Source organism: Carettochelys insculpta, chromosome 1, assembly GCF_033958435.1.
Source record: "Carettochelys insculpta isolate YL-2023 chromosome 1, ASM3395843v1, whole genome shotgun sequence".
Lineage (NCBI taxonomy): Eukaryota > Metazoa > Chordata > Testudines > Carettochelyidae > Carettochelys > Carettochelys insculpta.
In genome coordinates this window covers 122799489-122820663 of record NC_134137.1, presented here as the reverse complement: position 1 = coordinate 122820663, position 21175 = coordinate 122799489, and the positions used below count along the sequence as shown (strand labels likewise).

At 43.7% G+C, this 21175-nt stretch overlaps 1 protein-coding gene across 1 annotated transcript in view; it reads left to right on the top strand.

The window, feature by feature from the left end:
• Positions 1-664: 664 nt before the first annotated feature.
• LIMS1 (LIM zinc finger domain containing 1) overlaps positions 665-21175 on the top strand; it is a 134090-nt gene continuing 113579 nt past the window's right edge. The window contains exon 1 of the mRNA XM_074991067.1: positions 665-843. Coding sequence (XP_074847168.1) covers positions 806-843 — 38 coding nt within the window. The 5' untranslated portion in view covers positions 665-805. The remainder of the gene's footprint in view (positions 844-21175) is intronic.

Sequence of the window (21175 nt, the reverse complement as noted above, 5' to 3'; positions counted from 1 at the left end):
AAGACCAGCATCTGATGAAGTGAGTCTGTACTCACGAAAGCTCATGCTCAAAACTTTTCTGTTAGTCTATAAGGTGCCACAGGACCCTTCGTTGCTGGGCTGGGGGAGGGAGCCCTGGCTTTGCCAGACTTGCTGACTGATCTTGAGCAAGCCACGTCACTGCCTTGTACCTCTGTTCCCTCCAGCCCCTGTATAAGAGGGAGGCGATGGCGCTATACTGCCTCTGTCACACACGGCCACTGACAGCAGGGGCCAAACTCCCTTTGAGTTCAGGGCAGGCCCAGTGGCTGCCCAGGGCGGGCTGAGCTTGGCTGGGTTAGCGAGGAGGGGAAGGCGGGTGTCAAACGCGGCTCGCTCCCCGCCAGCCGGCGCGCGGAGAGGGCCCCTCTCTAGCCCACTGGCGGCCCCGCAATGCGAGCGCCCCTCGGCTGGGCAGCGGGGAGAGGCGGCGCCCGGGCGCAGCAGCCAAGGCGCGCTTGTGGCCATCGATGTGCCCCGGGAGTGCAGCAGCGAGCCGGGCCGGGCCCACTGCCGGAGGCTGGAAAGCGCCTGGCCAGCAGCGATCGCGGCGGGCGGGGAGGTGCAGCCCCGGGGGCGGGCTCCGGCTGCGCTCCCCTCCCTAGCGGCGGAGCTGCAGCGCTGCAGGCAGCGGGCCGGGGAGCGCCATTGCTGCCCTCCCGAGCCCCGCTCCGCCCTCCTGCTCCTCCCGCCGGACGGGGGGCGGCAGCGGCTCCTCCTCGCTGCGGCGCGCCGCCGGCCCGGGCAGGGCGCGAAGTGGGCTGGCGAGCGGCGGGCGGTGGCCGGCATGTTGGGGGTGGCGGCGGCGGCGGGAATGACCCACAGGTAAGAGCCCGGCCGCAGCACCAGGCCCCGGGCATCCCGCCCGCGCCCCTACTCGTCGGGTGGCGCTGCTGGGTCCCGCCTCCCGCCCTCTGGGGGCCGCGTGTGCGGCCGGCTCCAAACTTCCCCGCGGCCTCCCGCGGGGGGCAGAGAGCCGGGAGCCCTGGGAGCCCCACCTCCGAGGATGCTCCCCCCGCCCGCAGCGATCTGCACCCCCGCACCCGGGCGGAAGCGGCAGCCCCGGCCCCGCATGTCGCCGCCCAGGGGCTGCCCCTGGAGGCTCCAAGTGGGACTCGCACCGAGCCAGCGTTTGAACACGGGAAGGCTGCTCCTGCGCCCGCGTTAGGCGACTTGGGGCGGGGTGGGGTGAGTCAGATGCAGCGCGTGGCTCGCTCGGGGTGTTCCTCCCGCGGGGTGAGTGAGCTGTGGCGTTGCAGAGCCGGGGGGCGCCTGCAGCCAGACTCGGACCCGAGTCAGGGGTTTTCAGACAGTGCTTCGTAGTAGCCAGGGCTCCCTGCCTCTCACTCAACACTCCTAAAGTTTTCTAGGCATCGTGGTGCTGGGGCAGCGGGGGTGACATCCAGCTGCACACCATGGTCTTTTCTCGACTGCAGCTGGTGTGTCTGGGGCTGTCCTACGAAAGCTCATCACCTTATTAATCATTTTGTTAGTCTTTATAGTGCTGCTGGACTGCTGGTTTGTTTTAGACTAACCGGGGACCTCCCTCTCTTTGGTATTGTTCCCCAGGGGTTTCCCAAGCATGGAAGTAGTGGCAAGCAAAGTGCCCTGAATGCAGCACTATCAGTAAAGCTCTCCTTTGTCCCCAAATGGGACACTAAAGCCACAGAACTAGCACTGCCTTTGCACTTGGGACTTGTACTGGCACAACTATAAGTCCTTTGGCACCTTTTTGATTAACAAATATTTGGAGCATAAGCTTTCATCAGCAAAGACCCGCTTTGTACCTTGAGTTAACACTGCACTGAAACAAGCCCTTTGTTTACAACAAGAAGTCCTGTGGCATCTGACAAAGCGGGTCTTTGCCCACGAAAGCTTATGCTCCAAAATATCTGTTAGTCTGTAAGGTGCCACAGGACTTCTTGCTGTTCTCGAAGATAGAGACTAACACGGCTACCTCTCTGATACTTGGCACAACTATGGTAGTTGGGGGTCTCCCAGACACAGCTGTGCCAGCAGAAGTCTGGGGGAGGTGCACATAGCCTTAGAGTGTTCTACTTAACTTGCCTTAAATGAGAGCCCTGATTGATAGCTGATGTGCTATGCTAACTCAAGTTTCTAGCCTGTAGCTGCATCCCCAATGCATTGCATTTAACTAAATCAAGTGTTGGCAGCACCAAAGTCCCTGAAAGGCTGATTATTGTAAGTTTTAAAAGAGAAATTAACTCAAGCTATACTTTTTTGTGTGAAGACAGCAGCTGAGTTAGGAGTAACACTCAAATTGTACCTTGAGTTAACACTGCACTGAAACAAACCCTTTTTTACAACAAGAAGTCCTGTGGCACCTTATAGACTAATGGGTGTTTTGGAGCATACGCTTTCATGGGAAAAGACCTGCTTAGTCAGATGCAAAGAAGCCCTTTGTTGTGGAAGAAGCAGATGGTTTGGCCCTTGAGATCTGGAGGTCCTGTATGACCATGTGGGCTCGAGCTTCACACTCCTGAATTGTGTGACTTCTACAAAATTCTACTGGGCCTCTCCTAGAGCAGCACTTACTGGACACCACTCTCAGGCTAGTTTAGGTTAGTGGTGGAAGGGAAATTTAATACTAGATGGTTGGGAGAGGGAGGAAAGCATTCTTTCATACATCTAAGTTCTAACTCAGTCTAAACATTTGATGTAAGCAGAATATCATTTTACGTAAACATTTGAGTCTTTCCAAAGTGTTTGTATTCCTTGTGTACAGCTTCGCAATTGTGATGTAAGCTGCCTTGACAACTGTCATGTAATGATGTTCAGAGCAGAAATTTAGAGCATACAATTCATACTTATTGAAATAAAACTATTAAATGTATAAAAGGAGACCATAGAAGAAGAGTTTATCATTTGAACCATACAGATGTAAAATGTGACATTTTAACTCTTCAAATACATTTGTATTGTGAGTGGTGTGTTTACACTGAGGTTAATTTAGAGACCATTCTCCAAAAAAGCCTGCTTTCTCGTTTTGATTCTTTCTTCCCTTGCTCTCAAGCATTTTCATCTTTAAATAGACTTTTGTCTTTCACCATGCCATATCTTTGTCCTGTGGTATCTAGAGTTGTAGTGGAGATGTAAAATATATAGTATAAGAGCAGCGATGTTGCTTGCCTTTGATGTAAGAAATGCAGTACTATGACTAAGCTTGGCAAACTGGTCAGTTGACCATAACACGTCATATATTCCAGCACAAATGCTCTGAATTAGGTGCTGGCAAACTTTTTTGATTGCGTTATGGTTTTCTTTCTTTCATTGCGTTTTGCAGTTAAAATAACTCAGCTGTGTAACTCGGTCTTTATAATTTAAGTACAACTATCTATCTAAGCCATTTGGAGACCATAGGTATTGCTCTAATAAGTTAGTGTTTTAAAATATCTAACCATTTTTGGCATTTCATTTGGTAATAATTGACCAATTATTTTAGGGCTGGTCAAATGTTCCACCCTACTTTATGACTTAATTTGCACAAGAAACAGGAGCATGACTGTTTAACAAACAGTACATTTGAAAGAAAATAGGTCATCATTTATTTGTTGAACATGGGAGTGTGTTCAGTGCTTTGTGTAACAGAAGACATTTATCTATGCCCCCAAGAAGCTTACAATTTTAACAGGAAAATACAATAAACAACCACAGGTGGAAGTTCGTGTTATGGGTCTACGATTTTTTTTGTGTAGCTGAGTAAAGGTTAATGTGCGGGAGTAGGGAAAAACTAATTAAAAAAATAATGAAGTGTTTCACAAATTATGCAACATCTTAAAATCCCCCTCCCCCATGAATGTTTCTTGAAAGTGTGTTCTGAATTAAAGAATGCTGTCAGTCTTATGCTCAATCTTTCTGTAGCAGACAAAAATAATGATTACAGTGTGTAATCCCCAGTTGTATGGAGGCCTAAAATGCCTACAATTTAATGGAGGTTGAAAATGTTTAAAACAGTTAACTTGCAAACTGTAAACAGACTAAAGGCTATCCTGTCTTTTTAAATTTCCTTCCCTCAGTCCCACTACTTGGTCCTCAGCTGTTGATTACTAAACCCCATCTCTTAAGAAAACAAGTAATTTGGCTCAGTTGTTTGACTGCTCTAGGGTTAACTTTTATTTATAAAACACAAAAATAACATTTTAATGGAATACAAGAGCATTCTAACCAGTGGTTGTTTCTGAAAGATGCTAGACTGAAGTGATGGTTCTCTCCGATCACAAAATAGATACAAGTGTAGGCAGCAGCAATGTATCCTGCTGTATCCTGCTGCTAATATGCACCTTAGCTCTGATGTGGAGGCGCTGCCTCTACAGGCGGTAGAAAAATTAAGTCCTTGGCATCTCTTCTGCTGAGGCAGCCTCTAAATGCTGCTCTGACACGAAATGAACTGAGATAATCAAATACTTGCCAAGCATGCAGAAAGCAGTAATGAATTTTGAGGCAAACTCAGCTTGGAGTCTGCGCTTGCAGAAACTTGCTGAAATGAACTAGACATAATGCTCCTGTAGAAGTCCATGTAATTCATGGCAGCTCATAAGTCATCTGAGAGGAAGTTTCTGCAGTGCAGAACAAAAAAAATATGTCCATCTGGAGATCTGTGGGTTGCTGGTACATCTCAGGAAGTGGGATGGTGGTGGGCAACAAAGCGGGGTGGCCAGCACATGTACTGATTTAGCACATCCCTGGGCAGCTTCTGCTTGCAGGGCGCCTGTGGGGCAAGGACTTCAACTCTAGCAGTTCTTCTCTGGCATAAACTGCCAGGCCTGCCCATTGTTGGGGTGAATCTCCCCTGTCTGTGACCAACAGAGTCATCATTAGTAACATGTTTTGATTGTGAACTGGTAACCTGGAATAACAAGCAGTCCTGGAGCCCCTTAAAAACTGACACCTTTATTAGGTCATGGCCTTTTGTGGGTAAAACCCCCTGAGGAAAATCTGAGGAAGTGGGTCTTACCCATGAAAGCTCATGAGTAAGGTGCCACAGGACTGCTTGTTATGTGTGAAGCTACATACTAACATGGCTACCTCTCTGAGACTAAACAAAAAATGCCATCCTGTAGCACCTTAAAGACTAACAATATTATTTATTAGGTGATGAGTTTTCATGGGAAAGACCCACTTCTTCAGATCTGAAGAGATTGATCCCTTGAACTGGCCAGTTCCCTTGTTTGTGGCTTTCTCTTGGTAAAAGTAGAATATTGAAAATAAGAGACATTTTGGAAGATATCTTTTTGGTATCAATATTTCTATTCCAATTAACTGTGTGAGGACTGTGAAGCTGCCACATATTAACCTATGTAATAATGGTCTGAATGTTGCAAATGACCTGATAGATGAGGAAAACTTGTCTGATTGTGGAGAGTTGTCAGAATTTCCTTTATGAAAGTTTTTCATCTAACTTGATGGGGACAGAGAGAAGAACAAGAAGGGAATTGACACAGTGGCTTCCCAGAAGTGGGGGAAAAAAAGGCATACACTTGAAGGATGATGGAGTAGGCTGTTTGCTTCAAAGATCCTGTCTACTGTTGTAAACTGTGTTTTGCCAGAGTGGGGACTTGCTGGATCAAAGGGTTGTGTATCATTAGAAGTGTATTGATTTCTGGTGAAAGTGCATGTGTGGAGTGGGACTTTGACATAAGTTGGTTTGAAGGCAGTTGCCTAGAGAGTGTCAGTGAACTCTGATAGGTGGGCAGTGGGGTTCTGATACTGCAACGGTATCGCCACAAAATTGTGGTGATTTTCGTTCTTGGCTAACAGTGACCTTTTCTTGCTTGTGGGTGCTAATAAATCAAAGTAGAGGGTTTTGTTGGGTTTCTTTCTTTCTTTAAATTAAACCTGCAAGCTAACATTTCAGCAAGTGCCTATTGAAAATATGGTTTTTCAATCAATTTACTTTAAGAACTTACAGTACCCAGTTAAAAAGACAAACACAAAAGTAAAATATTGAGCAAGAAGATTCATTTATGGTCACACCATTTTAATAAGTTTGAAAAATCAGCCTAGAGTCTCTTTTTCTGGAGGTTACCATGGCTGGTAAAGCTGCAGAATTCTAGGCTCTTACAGCATCAGTAACTGTTCTGCCTGAAGTAGTTACAGCCTTTGTAAATCAGACACTTGCATGTAGCACTGGAATGAAGTCATATTAACCTACAGATTTTTTTCTCAGAACTGGCTCCATACGCTTACCTCAGGTAATCATTTAAAGACACACAACCTTACACTGCATAACCTCGATTATTTTTCAAGTTGCAGTAAAATATTTCTGTCCGAGCACTTAAGGCAAGCTTTTTAGCGTTTTCTGTGGTCGTTTCACAGCATGTGTGTCATTCTGGAAATTCTGATTGCTCTGCATTTTTGTTCTGTTCCACATTTAAATTTTAAGACTTCCTACCACTGTAGTGAAGCTTGCATTATTCTTTGTTCATACCAGGATATGTTAAATACTGTTAATAGCAAAATAAAAACCAAGGCTTTTTAATGACAGAAGTGGTTTGTCTTTAGGTCTTGTCCACCATGACAACTTCTGATGAAAGGCCAAATTAAAAGAAGATTCTAATCTGTTGTATTTTGTGAAGAGCAGTAGTGCCTAACATAACAAAATAAAATAAAATACAAATCAGACAAGTATTAGGGGCTAAACCGAGTTAGTCTGTATCTTCAAAAACAAGAAGTCCTATGGCACCTTATAGACTAACAGATATTTTGGAGCATAAGCTTTTGTGGGCAAAGACCTGCTTCATCTGACTAAGTGGGTCTTTACCCATGAAAACCTATGCTCCAAAATAAAAAAGCAGTCAAGTAGCACTTTAAAGACTACCAAATAATTTATTAGGTGAGCTTTCTTGGGACAGACCCACTTCTTCAGACCAGAGCCAGACCAGAACAGATTCGATATTTAAGGCACAGAGAACCAAAAACAGTGATCAAGGTTGACAATTCAGAAAAAAAAAAATTATCATGTTGAGCAAATCAGAGAGTGGGGTGGGGTGGGGTGGGGGTCAAGAATTAGATTAAGCCGAGTATGCAAAAGAGCCCATATAGTGTCCCAGAAAATTTGCATCCTGGTTCAAACCATGTGTTAATGTGTCAGATTTGATTATGAAAGAGAGTTCAGGACTCTCTTTTTCCAAAGCAGAGTGAAAATTCTTCAATAAGATGCAAACTCTTAAGTCTTCAATAGAATGGCCCATTCCATTAAAATGTAGACTAACTGGTTTGTGGATCAGGAGCGTTTTGATGTCTGTTTTTTGCCCATTAACTCTTTGTCTGAGAGAGTTTGAAATCCGTGCAATATACAAAGCATCTGGGCATTGTTGGCCCATGATGGCATGTATGATGTTAGTTGAGGAACATGAGAATGTGTCCGTGATTCTGTGAGTAACCTGGTTAGGTCCAGTGATGGTATCTCCAGAATAGATATGTGGACAAAGCTGGCAGTGGGCTTTGTTGCAAGGAAAAGTCCCAGGACTGGTGTTGCTGCAGTATAGACTGTGGTTGATGGTGAGAATCCTCATAAGGTTGGGAGGTGTCTGTAGGAGAGAACAGGCCTGTCACCTAGGGCCTTCTGGAGTGTGGCATGCTCCAAAATATCTGCTAGTCTATAAGGTGTCACAGGACTTCTTGTTTTTGAAGAATCAGATGACTGACACTGTATATATGTCATCTAAACCTTAAAGATTTAAGGACTAAAGCCTGAAATTAAGCAGAAACTTTTATTATGGAGAGGTTATATTCATTTTCTGTTTATGGAGTTTCACTTTCTTTCTCTGTAGCTCTTTCAGTGATTTGGCATCAGATTTTTTCAATGTACCATTGGTCTTTTCTAGTGTAGCATTTTTAGATTTAATAGTGCTGGTAGGTAAGCTGGCTTACTTTTGTTTTAAAGGTTTCTGCTATTTTAACATCCAGTATTTTTGTCTGGCAAGAACACTGAAAACCTGGAAAATGTAGAGAGTTACTTTATTTCCAGTATTGCCAAAACCCAAACATTTCTGAGTTTGGTTTAAAAACAGTGGGATTATTTTCTGAAATACATTTTGGATTGTTTTTATTTACCTCCTTGTTTTAGAAACTTTATAGAGTACTTTGTTTTTTTGTTTTTTTTCCACGGCCACGTACGCTCAATTCTGATGCATTCCACTCACGCCAGCAGCTGTAAAGAAAAACTCCAAATATTGTAAGACTCATGGCAAAACCACAGGAGTTGGCAACACTTAATCCTTTGTGGATGTATTCTGCCCTCACTGCATGTGCCTAACTTATATTACCATTAATATATTTTCTGCAAATAATCCTCCAGTTCAGCTTCACTGCTAACCAAAGGTTTGAAATGTCTTGAAAATACTGTGCAATTTTTAATGGGATGTAAAAGACTCTCCATTAAGAGATTGTCCAGCTGTTTTTTTTTTTTTTAAACTCTGAAACTGGCTACACACCACAGTTTGTTTCGTTTGTTTATTTGTCAGCTGGAGAATAGTGGGAGACAGATGATACCAAACAAAATTATCATAGTTTGTTCAATAGGAAAATGTTTTCGAAACCAAGTGACCATGCTTTGTGTAGTCTCAGAACAGAAATTTGCTGTGTTATTTAACATGTTAAAATGGTATGTGATTCAGCATTACAGAGGTGTTTGGTAACATCTCCAACATTTGGGCTGCTTTCTAAAATGGGCTTAAATTGTGATCTAAATTCATTTTGTTTCTGGGAAAACTTCACACAGTATTAGATGTTATGTTCTTTGAATTTGTGATGTAGAATGTTTGTTTTCTCTTTTGAATTCAGGTGCTGGCTGAAATTTGTCCATGGAAGTTCTGCTTTTCATTGTTGACTTGTATCTCCTAAGTAAGCAGTGACTATGACAAAGGCCGTGTCTACACTAGCTCAAATCTTCGAAATGGCCGTGCAAATGGCCATTTCGAAGATTACTGATGAGGTGCTGAAATACATATTCATCACCTCATTAGCATGCTGGTGGCACTTCGAAATTGCTGTGGCTCGCTGCTGTGCAGCTCGTCCAGGCAAGGCTCCTTTTCGAAAGGACCCTGCCAACTTTGAAATCCTCTTATTCCTAGGTAGCCCTTGCAGGATCCAAGGAAGGAGAGCCATATTTATGATCATCATTAGGAGACACAGAAAGAAGTAACACATCAATATATGTTTAAGTATATGTTAGTTTAATGATAGAATTAAAACTCAACAAGAAAGTATCTCGTAGCAAATGTTAATATGGTACGCATCTTCATTTGGTGTCTTCTGATTCTTATATTACATGGAACAATCAAATGCAGTTATTAGCATATTGTTTATTTTTATGGCACTGTGTAGGTTATGTTCCTTACAAATATTGGATGAAAAGATCCCTGTCCCACAAGCTCACGGTGCAAGACAAACTGTATATAGAAAAAGTGGATGGTGGGTTACGACAGTCTATAAGAATATATTTGTACTTTGTCACTTGATTTTGTCAAATGCTGAACTTTAGAGACATTGCAGACAGTATTGTAGCAGATGATACTGTAGCACGGGTGTTTGAGATAGACTTCATGAGAGCTGGTGTAATCTGTAAACAATAAATAATATTGCTAGTCTTTAAGGTGCTACAGGACTGCTTGCTTTGTTTTACAAAGATACAGACTAATATGGCTACCTTTCTAAGTTTGCTGAATAAGTTTGAGTTCCTAGGCTACTTTTATACATTATTGAGCAGTATAAGAGAGAGAGCTGAGTCAGTCTGTATCTTCAAAAACAAGAAGTCCTGTGGCACCTTATAAACTAACAGATGTTTCATAGCATAAGCTTTCGTGGGCAAAGACCCGCTTTGTTAGATGCAACTGATGAAGCAGGTCTTTGCCCATGAAAGCTTATGCTCCAAAATATCTGTTAGTCTATAAGGTGCCACAGGACTTCTTGTTGTTATTGAGCAGTATTTCTCAACCAATGTTACGTGTACCTTTGGGCGTACAATAAGGTCTTTCAGGGGATACATCAGTTCATCTAGATATTTGCCTAGTTTTACAACAGTAAAGACTAGTAAAGTCAGTACAATCTAACAGTTCATTCAGACAATGACTTGTTTCTACTGCTTCATATACTTTACACTGAAATATGAGTACACTATTTCTATTCCAATTAATATATTTGATAAGATGGTAGAAAGTTTTCAGTAGCAATCTTCTGTGATATTTTTGCATGTTTTTTAAGTAAGAAGTTTTAAGTGAGATGTAACATGGTGGTATGCAAAACAAATCTGACTTCTGAAAAGGATACACTAATCTGCAAAGGTTGAACAGCGCCTGTTTCAAGACCACAGATTACTTTAGGATCATATTCCTCAAGCGGTGGCATGTATCTCCTTAGGGGTACATGAGAGAAGTCTGGGAATACTTATGTTTTTTTAAAAAAGAGGTACTTGATAAAAAATGAAAGATTGAGAAACATTGTTCCAGAGAATATGCTGAGAGGCACACGTTTTCATCTGTAAACACATTTCTGAAAATGTAATTGAACTCAGACTTTTTAAAAAAAAATAATATACATGCAGATATATGCAGTTTATTATCTCTTACAAGATACAACCAGTAATTATGTTAAAAGTAGATTGAATAGGATATTGCCAAGGCTACCATTCAAAAATCTTTGTTACTGTGTTAATATTTTTTCCTTTTTTTAAGCTCACGTCAGGAAGTGGAAGCATTCTTTTGGCTTGTTATATTTAAGTCAGATCTTTATATATCGTGAAACATCTGGAGAGGTTTCACAGGGTGTTTGCTTTGAAATTGGATGTTTGAACTCTTGAGTGACTTCCTATTGTAAGATATTTATGAATGTCCCCATATTTCTATGGCTAAGGGGAGATGTGTATTGAATTTCAAAAACTTGAACGGGAGACAATGAAGATCTAAAGTGTAAGTGTTGTGAAAAAGTCAGACCAGAAGGCAAGTCCTTCAGCCCCAGAATAGTAAGGGCTCTTCTGCCCATTAGCTCAGATGAGGTTGGGATGGAGGGTTTGGTGTGCAGGAAGCAGGTGGGAGTGGGGGGTCTGGATCAGAGGGGGCACAGAAGTTGTCTGGGGACACAGGGTCTGGGTGATGGGGGTGCATTTATCTTTGCAGCACCCTCGGGTGCACATGGCCCTATGCCTTCTCCCCTGGCGCTCCCAGGAACCACCCTTTTCTGCTCTGATTGGCTGGAATTCCGTCTTGGGGCTTTTGACTTTCCACTGAACCGTGGGCTGAATGTCATGGAGGGGAAGCCTGAGCCTTTGGGTCTGGATCCAGACAAACCACGGTTCAAATCTGGATTGCAGGCCAGTCGTTTAGCACCTAGGGAGAGATAGCTCAGTGGTTTGTGTATTGACCTGCTGAACTCAGGGTTGTGAGTTCAATCCTTGAGGGGCCATTTAGGGATCTGGGGCAAATAGAGGGGGTGCTAGGTCCTGCCAAGAGGGCAGGGGACTGGACTCCATGATCTTCCAGCTTTACAAGATGTGTATCTGCATTTATTTATTTACCTGCCCCTGCCCTCAGAAGGTAACTGGCTGCTTGGTGAAGGACAGGCACCCTGGAGCCTGCATAAGAAGGCAGCACCCCAGAAAGGGGGCAGGATAAACAATTTATTTTGGGGATTATGATCTTGTTTCTTTTGTTAGACTGAAGAATACTGCTTGGGTCTGCCCTTAGGCCCACCTTGTAAAATAAAGTTAAACCTGAATGTGGAATAAAAACTCTCTGGAGTGGTACTGCTTTGGAGTGGGACCACTTTATTACAGCCCCTGCCACAAAAACACTGAGTCCAGTGATGGTGAGGCAGAGGAGGTACTTTGCCACCTTATAATATATGTCATGCATTTTAAAGGTCTTTTGAAAATAGTCTTCTGGTGCTTAACATTTTGCTGAAACAGTAGTGTATTGAAGCTGCTTTGGGCAGTTATAGTCAATTAAACAGTAGTCAAGGTCAAAGACTGTGTTTGTCCAGGATGGGAATAATTTTTAAGAGGCCCAGCGGGGTTGCAGGGAAAAGTTTACAGTGACTCCTTTCTCACCTTTAAAAGAAAGAAAGAAAGAAAAAGAAACAAAGAATTAAAAATAACTACATTTTTTGTTTGTCAGTTAATAATGCTGACCCTCAATTGGTGGTTTTTTTTCTTTTTCCTTTGTTTCTCTGTGTATTTTAAAGTGATATAGCAACACTTTCAGCCAGTCCTTTGGTCTGGGCCCATGTTAGGATGGTGAGACCTAAGCTTTAGACAAAAAAAAAAAATCATTGTGTTCCTCTTTTGAGCTAAACTCAGAAGAACTCCTGCTTGTATGCATACAGTGATTGTTCTACATAGGTCCATTGAAGATGGTGTGGGATCAGCAAATATGGAAACCACCACTGATGAGAGGGAGAAATGATAATTGTGAATGGCCCCTGAGTAAACCAGCGAAGTTCTCCAAAAGGCTCTCTGAATAACTATTAGTGCTCAGGAGGAGAAGGCTTCTGAGGGAGAGCTCTGCAGTGCTATTGGTGCTGTCTGTGGTATCGCCACTGTAGTATCTGAGTACGTTGCAGTTCATAAGCTGTGAGGTAGGGAAGTTATTTTATAGCTGGGTTACTGAGGCATGGAGAGACATGGCATGGAGGTTCAACTCCTCAAAGATCCTCAGGTGTCTCTCTGGTCAGTGCTGCTACACCTAAGCCCAGGTGCCCTGTCATATAATGGAATTCTCAGCCCAGAGCTAGGTGCGCAGGCTCCCTAGACAATGCCAGGGACACTTAGGTGACTACGAAAGGGGTCCTCAGGTGCCAGGAGGCTGAGCTGAGTGCTGCCTAAGTGAGCCAGGAGTGAAATGCAGAGGAGAAGGACAGGGTCAGTGATGTGTAGAAGAGAGGGACTTAAGAGTCTACGTGGCTGACCTGGCATGCTTGGCTAATGGGCCAGAGATGGCATCTCCCTTTGCTTGGAATCCTCAACTGCAAACCCTCTCCAGGATATAGGCACCTAAGCCAGCCAGATCAGCCACTTAGGTAGCCCATGCCATAGCAGACAAAATACTGTGTCCCACACTCCCCCAGTACCTCTCTCGCAACAGCCCTACAGTCTTCTGTGCCCTGGCTGTCTTTTGTGAAGGTTTTTTGTGCCCCTATCGTTCAGTGTCCAGCATCCAGCCCTCATCCTGCTGGATCACAGGTATCAGGTGCAGGTTGTGCTGAGAGCACACTTACAGAATCAGGCCCTGCTATGAGAGTCATGCTCTGGGGCTTCAGCTAGAGCTAGGGCTCTGAGCTGCCCAATAGCTGGGGACTTACATGGCTTTACCAATACTGACCAGTTGAAACATGGGTGCTACAGGGTTAGGTGGGAGCTTGAGTGGCAGTTTTGAACATGTCAGTGGCACCTAAATGGTGCCCTTATGTACCTGAGTGACTTGCCAGGGGTCAGCCAGGACATCTGTGGCAGAGAAGGAAATCATATCTGAGTATCCTGACTCCTGGACTAGCACCCTAACCTCTAGAAGAATCTTCTTCCCATTAGACTCTGAAGATGGGTCACTGGCACAGAAGATAGTATAACTGTGTTCCATGTGTTGTTATGGGGATGAAAACTCTTGAGCAGGGGCCTAAAATTCAATTTGCCTTAGGGCCGGTGATAGTCCTCATCCTCCTGGTGGACCAGCGAGCTTTCCCTCCTTCCCCCCTCACAGCCTGGCCTGCTGCCCCCCAGTGCTTTCTTCTGCCCTGATGCCCCCAGACAATTTAAAACGCCTTGGGGGTCCCCACCACCAACAGCATAGCAGGGCTACAGCGACTTCTGGCTGCCAGCTCTGTGCTGCTGCTGCCGCCAAACCCCTGTGGGGTGGGTGGGACAGTGGCTTACAGGGGTGGGGAGAGATGGAGCAGTGATGGAACAGGGACTGAGCTTGTAGGGAAAGGTACAGACTCACTCCTTCCGGGAGTGCAGGGACTCACATTCCAGTATCTGCATGTGGGCCCGATTGTAGAACTGCTCGGGCTGTAGATGGCCTACAGTCCATGAGTATGAGACCCCTGATCTTGAGACTTCAGATGATTTTCCACGTGACTCCAAGTCTAATGCTTTTTGAATTACGCTTCTGATATGGAGCCTATTTGTCATGAAATACTTGGATTATATCCTAGCTTTTTGATAAGACTTTCTTTGATTTTTTTTTTACAGTCAGCAAGTTATAGCAACTTGAAGAGATTATGTGTATTCATGTGGTTATAAAGTACAGTTCTGGAAGCACTGGCTATAATTTACAAAAGCCCTTCATTTCTGAAGAAGCTAGTCCTACAGTGTGTCATGTTGGCCTGTCACATACTTGTTTGCCATCTGCCCAAGTAGTGACAGCGGTTGTAATTCCTGCAAAGAATGGTTTATTGTTTTAAAATATCCGTAATGAAGTGTGTGGTGTTTTGTTATAAAACTGACTTATTTCCTGTTCTCTGAAACATGAAGATATACTTTAGTCCAAATTGCTCAATTTAATAAAAAAGTAAAAGGTACTGGATCAAATTCTCTTCAGGATAACCTCACTGAAGTCAGCAGAGTGAAATAAAGGATGATTCTTGTTGATAGTGTTTTGTTTTTAACATATGTTAGTTTTGCTCTTTGCTCTTCTTATCACAAGTCCAGCTCCCATGAAACCATCAGCTAGTTTACACTACTTTACTTCCTAGGTCAGGGCACAAGAAGAACATTTCACATTTGGAATCAGGAGGCTAAGTTTGAAACTTAGTTACATCTCCCACATTGTAGCACAAATGTTGGCTTATTGGTTGCTTCTCTGCCTTTTGGCTAAGAGCATGTGCAGTGCTAGACAATATATAGTTAATGCAGTCGCAGTCAGGCAATAAAAATGAGTGGTAAAACACGTCTAATGCCTAACACACGGTACATACACAAAGTTCAGAGTTTTACAATCTTAATGTAAAACGAATGCGAAAAAGGCATAGTCTGAGTATAGCCAAGATAGAAAATTAAGCATTCACTCCACTAACAGGATATTTGTGCCTCAGTACAAGGCCCAAGCACATGATTTGGGAGTTCAGGAACTTCTGTGTCTGAGCTGACAGTTGTGAATAGTCGATGAGTACCTCTATGAGAGATCTAGTTGAAGTTACTCACCCTACTCTCTGTGATAAGCAGTATACTAAAAAGTATCTGCAGGACCAGGCCTCTTTGGATACATTTGTATTAAATCATTTGCAGGCTCAGACTCATGCTTAGCACCCTGGGAAGAGCCCAGGTTTGGCGACCTGGTCTTTGAGACTTGCTGCCATCGGTTTTAGACATGATCCAGGTCCCAATCTTGCCCTGAGAACTGTACAGACAAACTGTTTTGTTTGGGCAGAGCTCCATTGTAGTCGAAAAACTTACACTGAAACTCTTGGGGGTCAGGGCCTTAGTTTGTGAAGCATATTGAAGAAAGTTGCTATATCTTAATGTTATTAATTAAATCCCTGTTACTTAATGCTGCTGAAGGATTTGATGTTTATGTTTTAAAAGACCCCAGAATCAATCCAATGTAAAAGGAAATAATTTCAGTTCCTTAGGATTCTAGTGTAACTGAATCTCAGTTACAAAAATGCGTTGAAGAAATCAATATTTTATCATTACCATACAGATGATTGGTAAACTGTATAGCTCAGATTGTCTTTGACATTTTGTGGTAGTTGTGGGATAATTTCTGTAGTTTCAACGGACATTTCGAAGGAGAGAGGACCCAGGAACAGCAGTACCCTATTATTTCTAGATTTGACGAGAAATTTGTTCAACAGGGTTTGCTGTATGTTTATTTAAGGGATATGCCCAAGAGTGTACAGTGTTAGTGGTTTGTTTTTTGTCTAGCCACTGAATGCGGAGGCAAAGTTTGAGACATTTGTTTTTAAAGTAGGCAACATTTGCTCTGTTGCAGCATGATGATGGTGTGACTTTGTCGTATAATAAAATATATCAATGTAAGCATATTTATGGGTTTTGGTACGGGTATACAATGTGTCCTTACTTTGTAGTTGCATTGTGGTTTAGTTTGTGTAGCAGATTGCTGAATATTAACTGGAACATTTTCCAAGTACACTGAAATAATAGCCTCAAGACAGGGAAAAAAGACTGGAAGAAAAAAAAATTATGGGTGAGGTTCTGTGCTTTCTTTCTAACGAGTGCAATACAAACTCACAGCCAGGAGAAGATCATAGAATCATAGAACCATAGTACTGGAAGGGACCTCAGAAGGTCTGTGACGAGGTGTACCAACCCCGCACTGAGCAGGGGTGAGAGCCAGGCTTATTGGGTGGAAAAGCATGCTCCAGCTGCAGCCCAGGTATAAAGGCTGGGGAAGCCTGGCAGTTGGAGTTGGCCAGTAAGGGAGAAGGAGCTCCTGCTGGAGCCTGGGTGCAACAGCCCCCTAAGGAGGAGGCACAGCAACTGACCGAGCAGCACTGGCACCAGCAGTGCCAGTCACCTGAGCCACAGCAGCAGCTGCCCATGGAACAGCAGCAGGAGTGGTGGCAGCCACTGCCACAGTAGCAATCCGCGGCCAGAGTGGGGTAGGAAGTAGCCCAGGGTGGGGAACCGGGAAGTTCTCCGGTGTGCCCAGCATGTTGCCGTGAGGATCCCTGCTGAATTGGTGGCTGAGGCCACATACCGACCACCAACAGGGCCCTGGGCTGCAGCTTGGTGGAGAGGGAGGGTCCAAGCTCCCCTACCCCCACTCCCTCCATGAGCCTGAGGCAGGGGGAACCTAGGCCACTGAAGCCTATTAACTGGGCCTAGGCCACTGAGTCCTGAGGGTAATGCACGAACCCTCGGGAGTAAGGTGGGGCAGGAGATCCTGCCATAAGGTCATAGAGTCCAGTTCCCTGCCCTCTTGGCAGGACAAAATGTCATCTAGATCATCCCCGATAGGTGTCTGTCTAACCTGCTCTTCAATATCTCCAGTGATGGAGATTCCACAACCTCCCAAGTTAATTATTCCAGTGTTTAGCAACCCTGACGGTTAGGAAATTTTTCCTATCATCTGATCTAAACCTCCCTTGCTGCAGTTTAAGCCCATTGCACCTTGTCCTATCTTCAGAGGCCAAGGAGAACAATTTTTCTCCCTCCTCCTTGTAATCCTCTTTGAAGTACTTGAAAACCACTACCATGTCCTCTGGCTTCTCTTTTGTAAACTAAACAAGCCCAGTGCTTTCAGTCTTCCCTCATAGCTCATGTTCTCTAGACCTTTTCCATTCTTGTTGCTTTTCTCTGGACCTTTTCCAATTTCTCCACATCTTTCTTGAAATGTGGTGCCTAGAACTGGACACAGTACTCCAACTGAGGCCTAATGAGTGCTGAGTACAGCACAAGAATGACTGCTTGTGTCTTGCTCGCAACACTCCTGTTAATACATCCCAGAATCATGTGTGCTTTTTTGGCAACAGCTTCACGCTGTTGACTCATATTTAGCTTTTTGTCCACTATGACCACTAAGTCCCTTTCCACAGTACTCCTTCCTAGACAGTCGTTTCCCATTCTATATGTATGAAGCTGATTGTTTCTTCCTAACTGGAGTAATAAGGAGAAATGCAAAGTAAACTTCATCCTGTTTACCTCAGACCATTTGTCCAGTTTATCCAGATCATTCTGAATTATGAGCATATCCTTTGAAACAGTTGCAACCCCTCCCAGCTTGGTATCGTCTGCAAACTTAATAAGCGTCTTCTCTATGCCAATATCTAAGTCGTTGGTGAAGATATTGAATAGAACTGGTCCCAAAACAGATCCCTGCAGAACCGCACTTGTTATGCCCTTCCAGCGTGAATGAGAGCCATTAATAACTACTCCCTGAGAACAGTTATTCAGCCAATTATGTACCCACCTTGTAGTGACCCCATCTAAGTTGTATTTGCTTAGTTTATTGAAAAGGCGATCATGTGAGATTGTGTCCAATGGGCCTCAGGAGGTTCTAAGCCATTTGTGCTCCTTACCCTGAGCTGTTCTGGGAGGTGCAGAGGCCCTTAGCATAACTTAGATAGTCCTGGGGTCATGAGTTTGTTTATGGAACATCTATTGATCTGGCCTGTGTTCTGTAGTGCTGTCTGAAATCTCTGTGCCTTCTCCTTCAGAACTGATTGGACATCACAGTCCTACAGTAATCTTCTGGTCTGGGAAGAAAGTACTCTCTCCGCCCCTGCCCTTTGCAGCTTCCTGAACAGGCCAATGTTCCGAAAGATGCATCATACATTTTTCTGGACCAGCCTGCATTAATGTCCAAGGAAACCCCCACAGTGATCCACAAGCTCATGGAGAAGTACCCCTTCTGATTAATGTACTTGGAGGCTAGGTGGTCTGGTGTCATAATCGGAATAAGAGTGCCATCTGCTGCCCTGCCTTCGTTAGGGAAGCCCATTTGTGTAAAGCAGCCCATAGGGTGTTCTGTCTAATTTTTCTCCACCCCAAACTGATTGGTGACTGATAGATAGATAGCTGTGTAGGGTAGCCAGCTTCCACAGTGCAATTGCCACACACTTCTCCCTTGGTAGGGCAGTGCTCATTTTTGTGTCCTGGTACAGCTGGGTGGGGGGTGAGCTCATCGTGCAGTCCCGTAAAAGTTGCTTTTCTCATCCAAGTGTTTTGCAGCGACTCCTCATCACCCCAGAGTTGCATGACAATGTTATCCCACCACTCAGTGTTTGTTTTCCGAGCCTGAAAGTGGCATTCCATGGTGGTCAGTACCTCTGTGAATTCCTAAGACATCTCGTGTCGTAGCTAATAGTAGCTGCACAGCTAGAGATTCTCCCTTGCTGTGACTGTAACTTGACTTTAAGAACTCAAAATAACATAATGTGCTTTGAAACTTTGAATAACATAACGTGCTTATGAATAACATAACGTGCAGATCAACAAACAACTTCTTTAATATGGGTCTTTTGGAAATACAGGAACGAGTGTACAGGTCACTCTGTTAACTAGTGGCCATAAAATAAAAATATAAGGAAAAAAATAGTATCTGAAATGAAGCCGCTTTTGTTGATTCATTGGTTTTCAACAACTTAACTAGCTGACCTCTGTGCTAGTGCTTGCTCCTTAGTTGAGCTCATTCTATGGAGCCCCATACTACAGAGTTAGCTTTGATTTGTCTGACCAAGGTGACACAGCCCCTTTGCAAAGCCCTGTCCATATCAGACTCGTGGCCGCATTCGCAATGCTGCTGTTCTAGCCTGTGTGCTGGGCTGGATTTCTGGTGGACAATGTACTATGGTTCCAGTGGCACATTAAACTGGGCTGTTATAGAAAATCATTTGCAGAATGTTCTCCCATTCTTCCTCCCCCCCCGGCCTAGCATGGAGCTGCTGTCTGGCAATGACATGAGAATAGTACTTCAAAGCAGAGCTGCTCATTTTTAATGCAGGCAGCTCTGAAGGAGAAGGCGAACAGCACTTGGCAGCAAGAACCTCTAACTAGAATGCAGACTGAATTCTGTAATCATAAACCACAAAGTGATTTGTGGTACACTTGGCTGACTTCTCTACCTCCATTTTTTTCTGACTTTCTGCTATAACAGAGTCATTTTGGGTATGCTCCCTCAAACTATGGGTCTTACTGACATAACATCGCAGTTTTGGCCAATCGGCAGCACAGTAGGAGGATTTTTTTGAGTTGTGTCTTTAGTCAGACACGTACAGTGCAAAGCAGAGCAAAGATTGAAATGTTTCAAGGTGATTTAAAGGAGGAGATAGACAGGAAATATAACGCAGGAAGAATTGTGGGATAGCACCTGGGCTTTATTAGCCTGCATTCTGACTGCAGAGTAGGTTGGTTGCCAGTCCAGGCTAAAGTGAAATCTGAGCTAACGTCTGTAGCTTCAGCTCTGCCTGCTACCCTGTGCTTAATGTGCCCTCAGGCCTGAGTTAGAGGGGTTTTTTTTGTGTGTGTGGATTGAAGGAAGATGGAGTAGCCAACACCTGGGGTAAATCTTGAGTGAATGTGTTCTAGAGTGTGAGTTTGGGAACTTAATGGAAGTATAATGCTGCTCGAGTTTTTTCTAGCAGGTTAGGAATAAGTTTCCTGTAAGAAACAAGCAGTCTGATGAAGGCGTCTTACCCACAAAAACCGATTACCAAATAAACAAAAGTGTTCGTCTTTAAAGTGCTACAGGACTGATTGGTTTTGTGAAGCTATATAGACTAACACGGCTACTCCTCGGAGGCTATTTCCTGCAAGAGACTTTAGCTATTGCCCCTTCTCCCATTAAAATGGAAACATTTTTATTCCAATGTTCATAGTGATTCAGAAAGCTAGAACAGAATGTTAGTGAACAATAAACTTTTCCCAGTGAATTGACAGATGCCTGTATGGCAGAGACCAGCTGGGATGGAATGGCATGGTGTACCATTGCATTCATTTTAAAATGACTTACAAACGAGTTTTAAGAACTTGGGTCTTTATTTTTGATTCTATGTGAAGATGTGTAGAGGTCCAAATGGTGAGTTTGGTTTTTAGGAATATTTTCCCTGCTTGGTGGCTTGGTTTTTTTTTTTTTTAAATTTTAGAAAGGTAAGGAATTTGTTCTCCTCTGAAATGTCTTGTGGAGATGTGCTATGAGCTCTTGACCACTTAGTTGAAGAGGTGAGGAAGGTCTTAAAAGTTTAATGTCAAGTTTCCTTTGTTCAAAATATTAATCCTTGGCAAATAAGAGGCCTGATTTAACCACGTTGATGTACAAATACCACAAAAGATAAGTCTGTGTTGCCTACCATTTTAACTTTACTGGAACAAACTGTGTGGGTGTATAAATTTTTTTGTTGCAACATTTTTGTTGCTATGAAAGTTTTAACAGTTGAGAGAAAAAATACCTTCCCCTGCACCCTCTTCTACTTTCCATAGTTTGTGGCAGCAAGTGCCAGCCTAAATTATTCTCACAAGAAACACCTCAGGTACATAAACTGACTGACACCAGAAGAAGGTTTCCTGGCTGTGGATCACTTGCAGAGATCTATCCACCTTCCTGCAGTGTAGGCTTGTGTGTGAGTTTCTCTTTCTCTAAGAGTTGGAGCTTAACACACCCCTCTCGTTAGTGTAGTGTCTACAGTTAACTTTCTTAAGTGGCTCCTGTCCTATTTGGATGGCTGTTGTGAATGCCATTCTCAGACG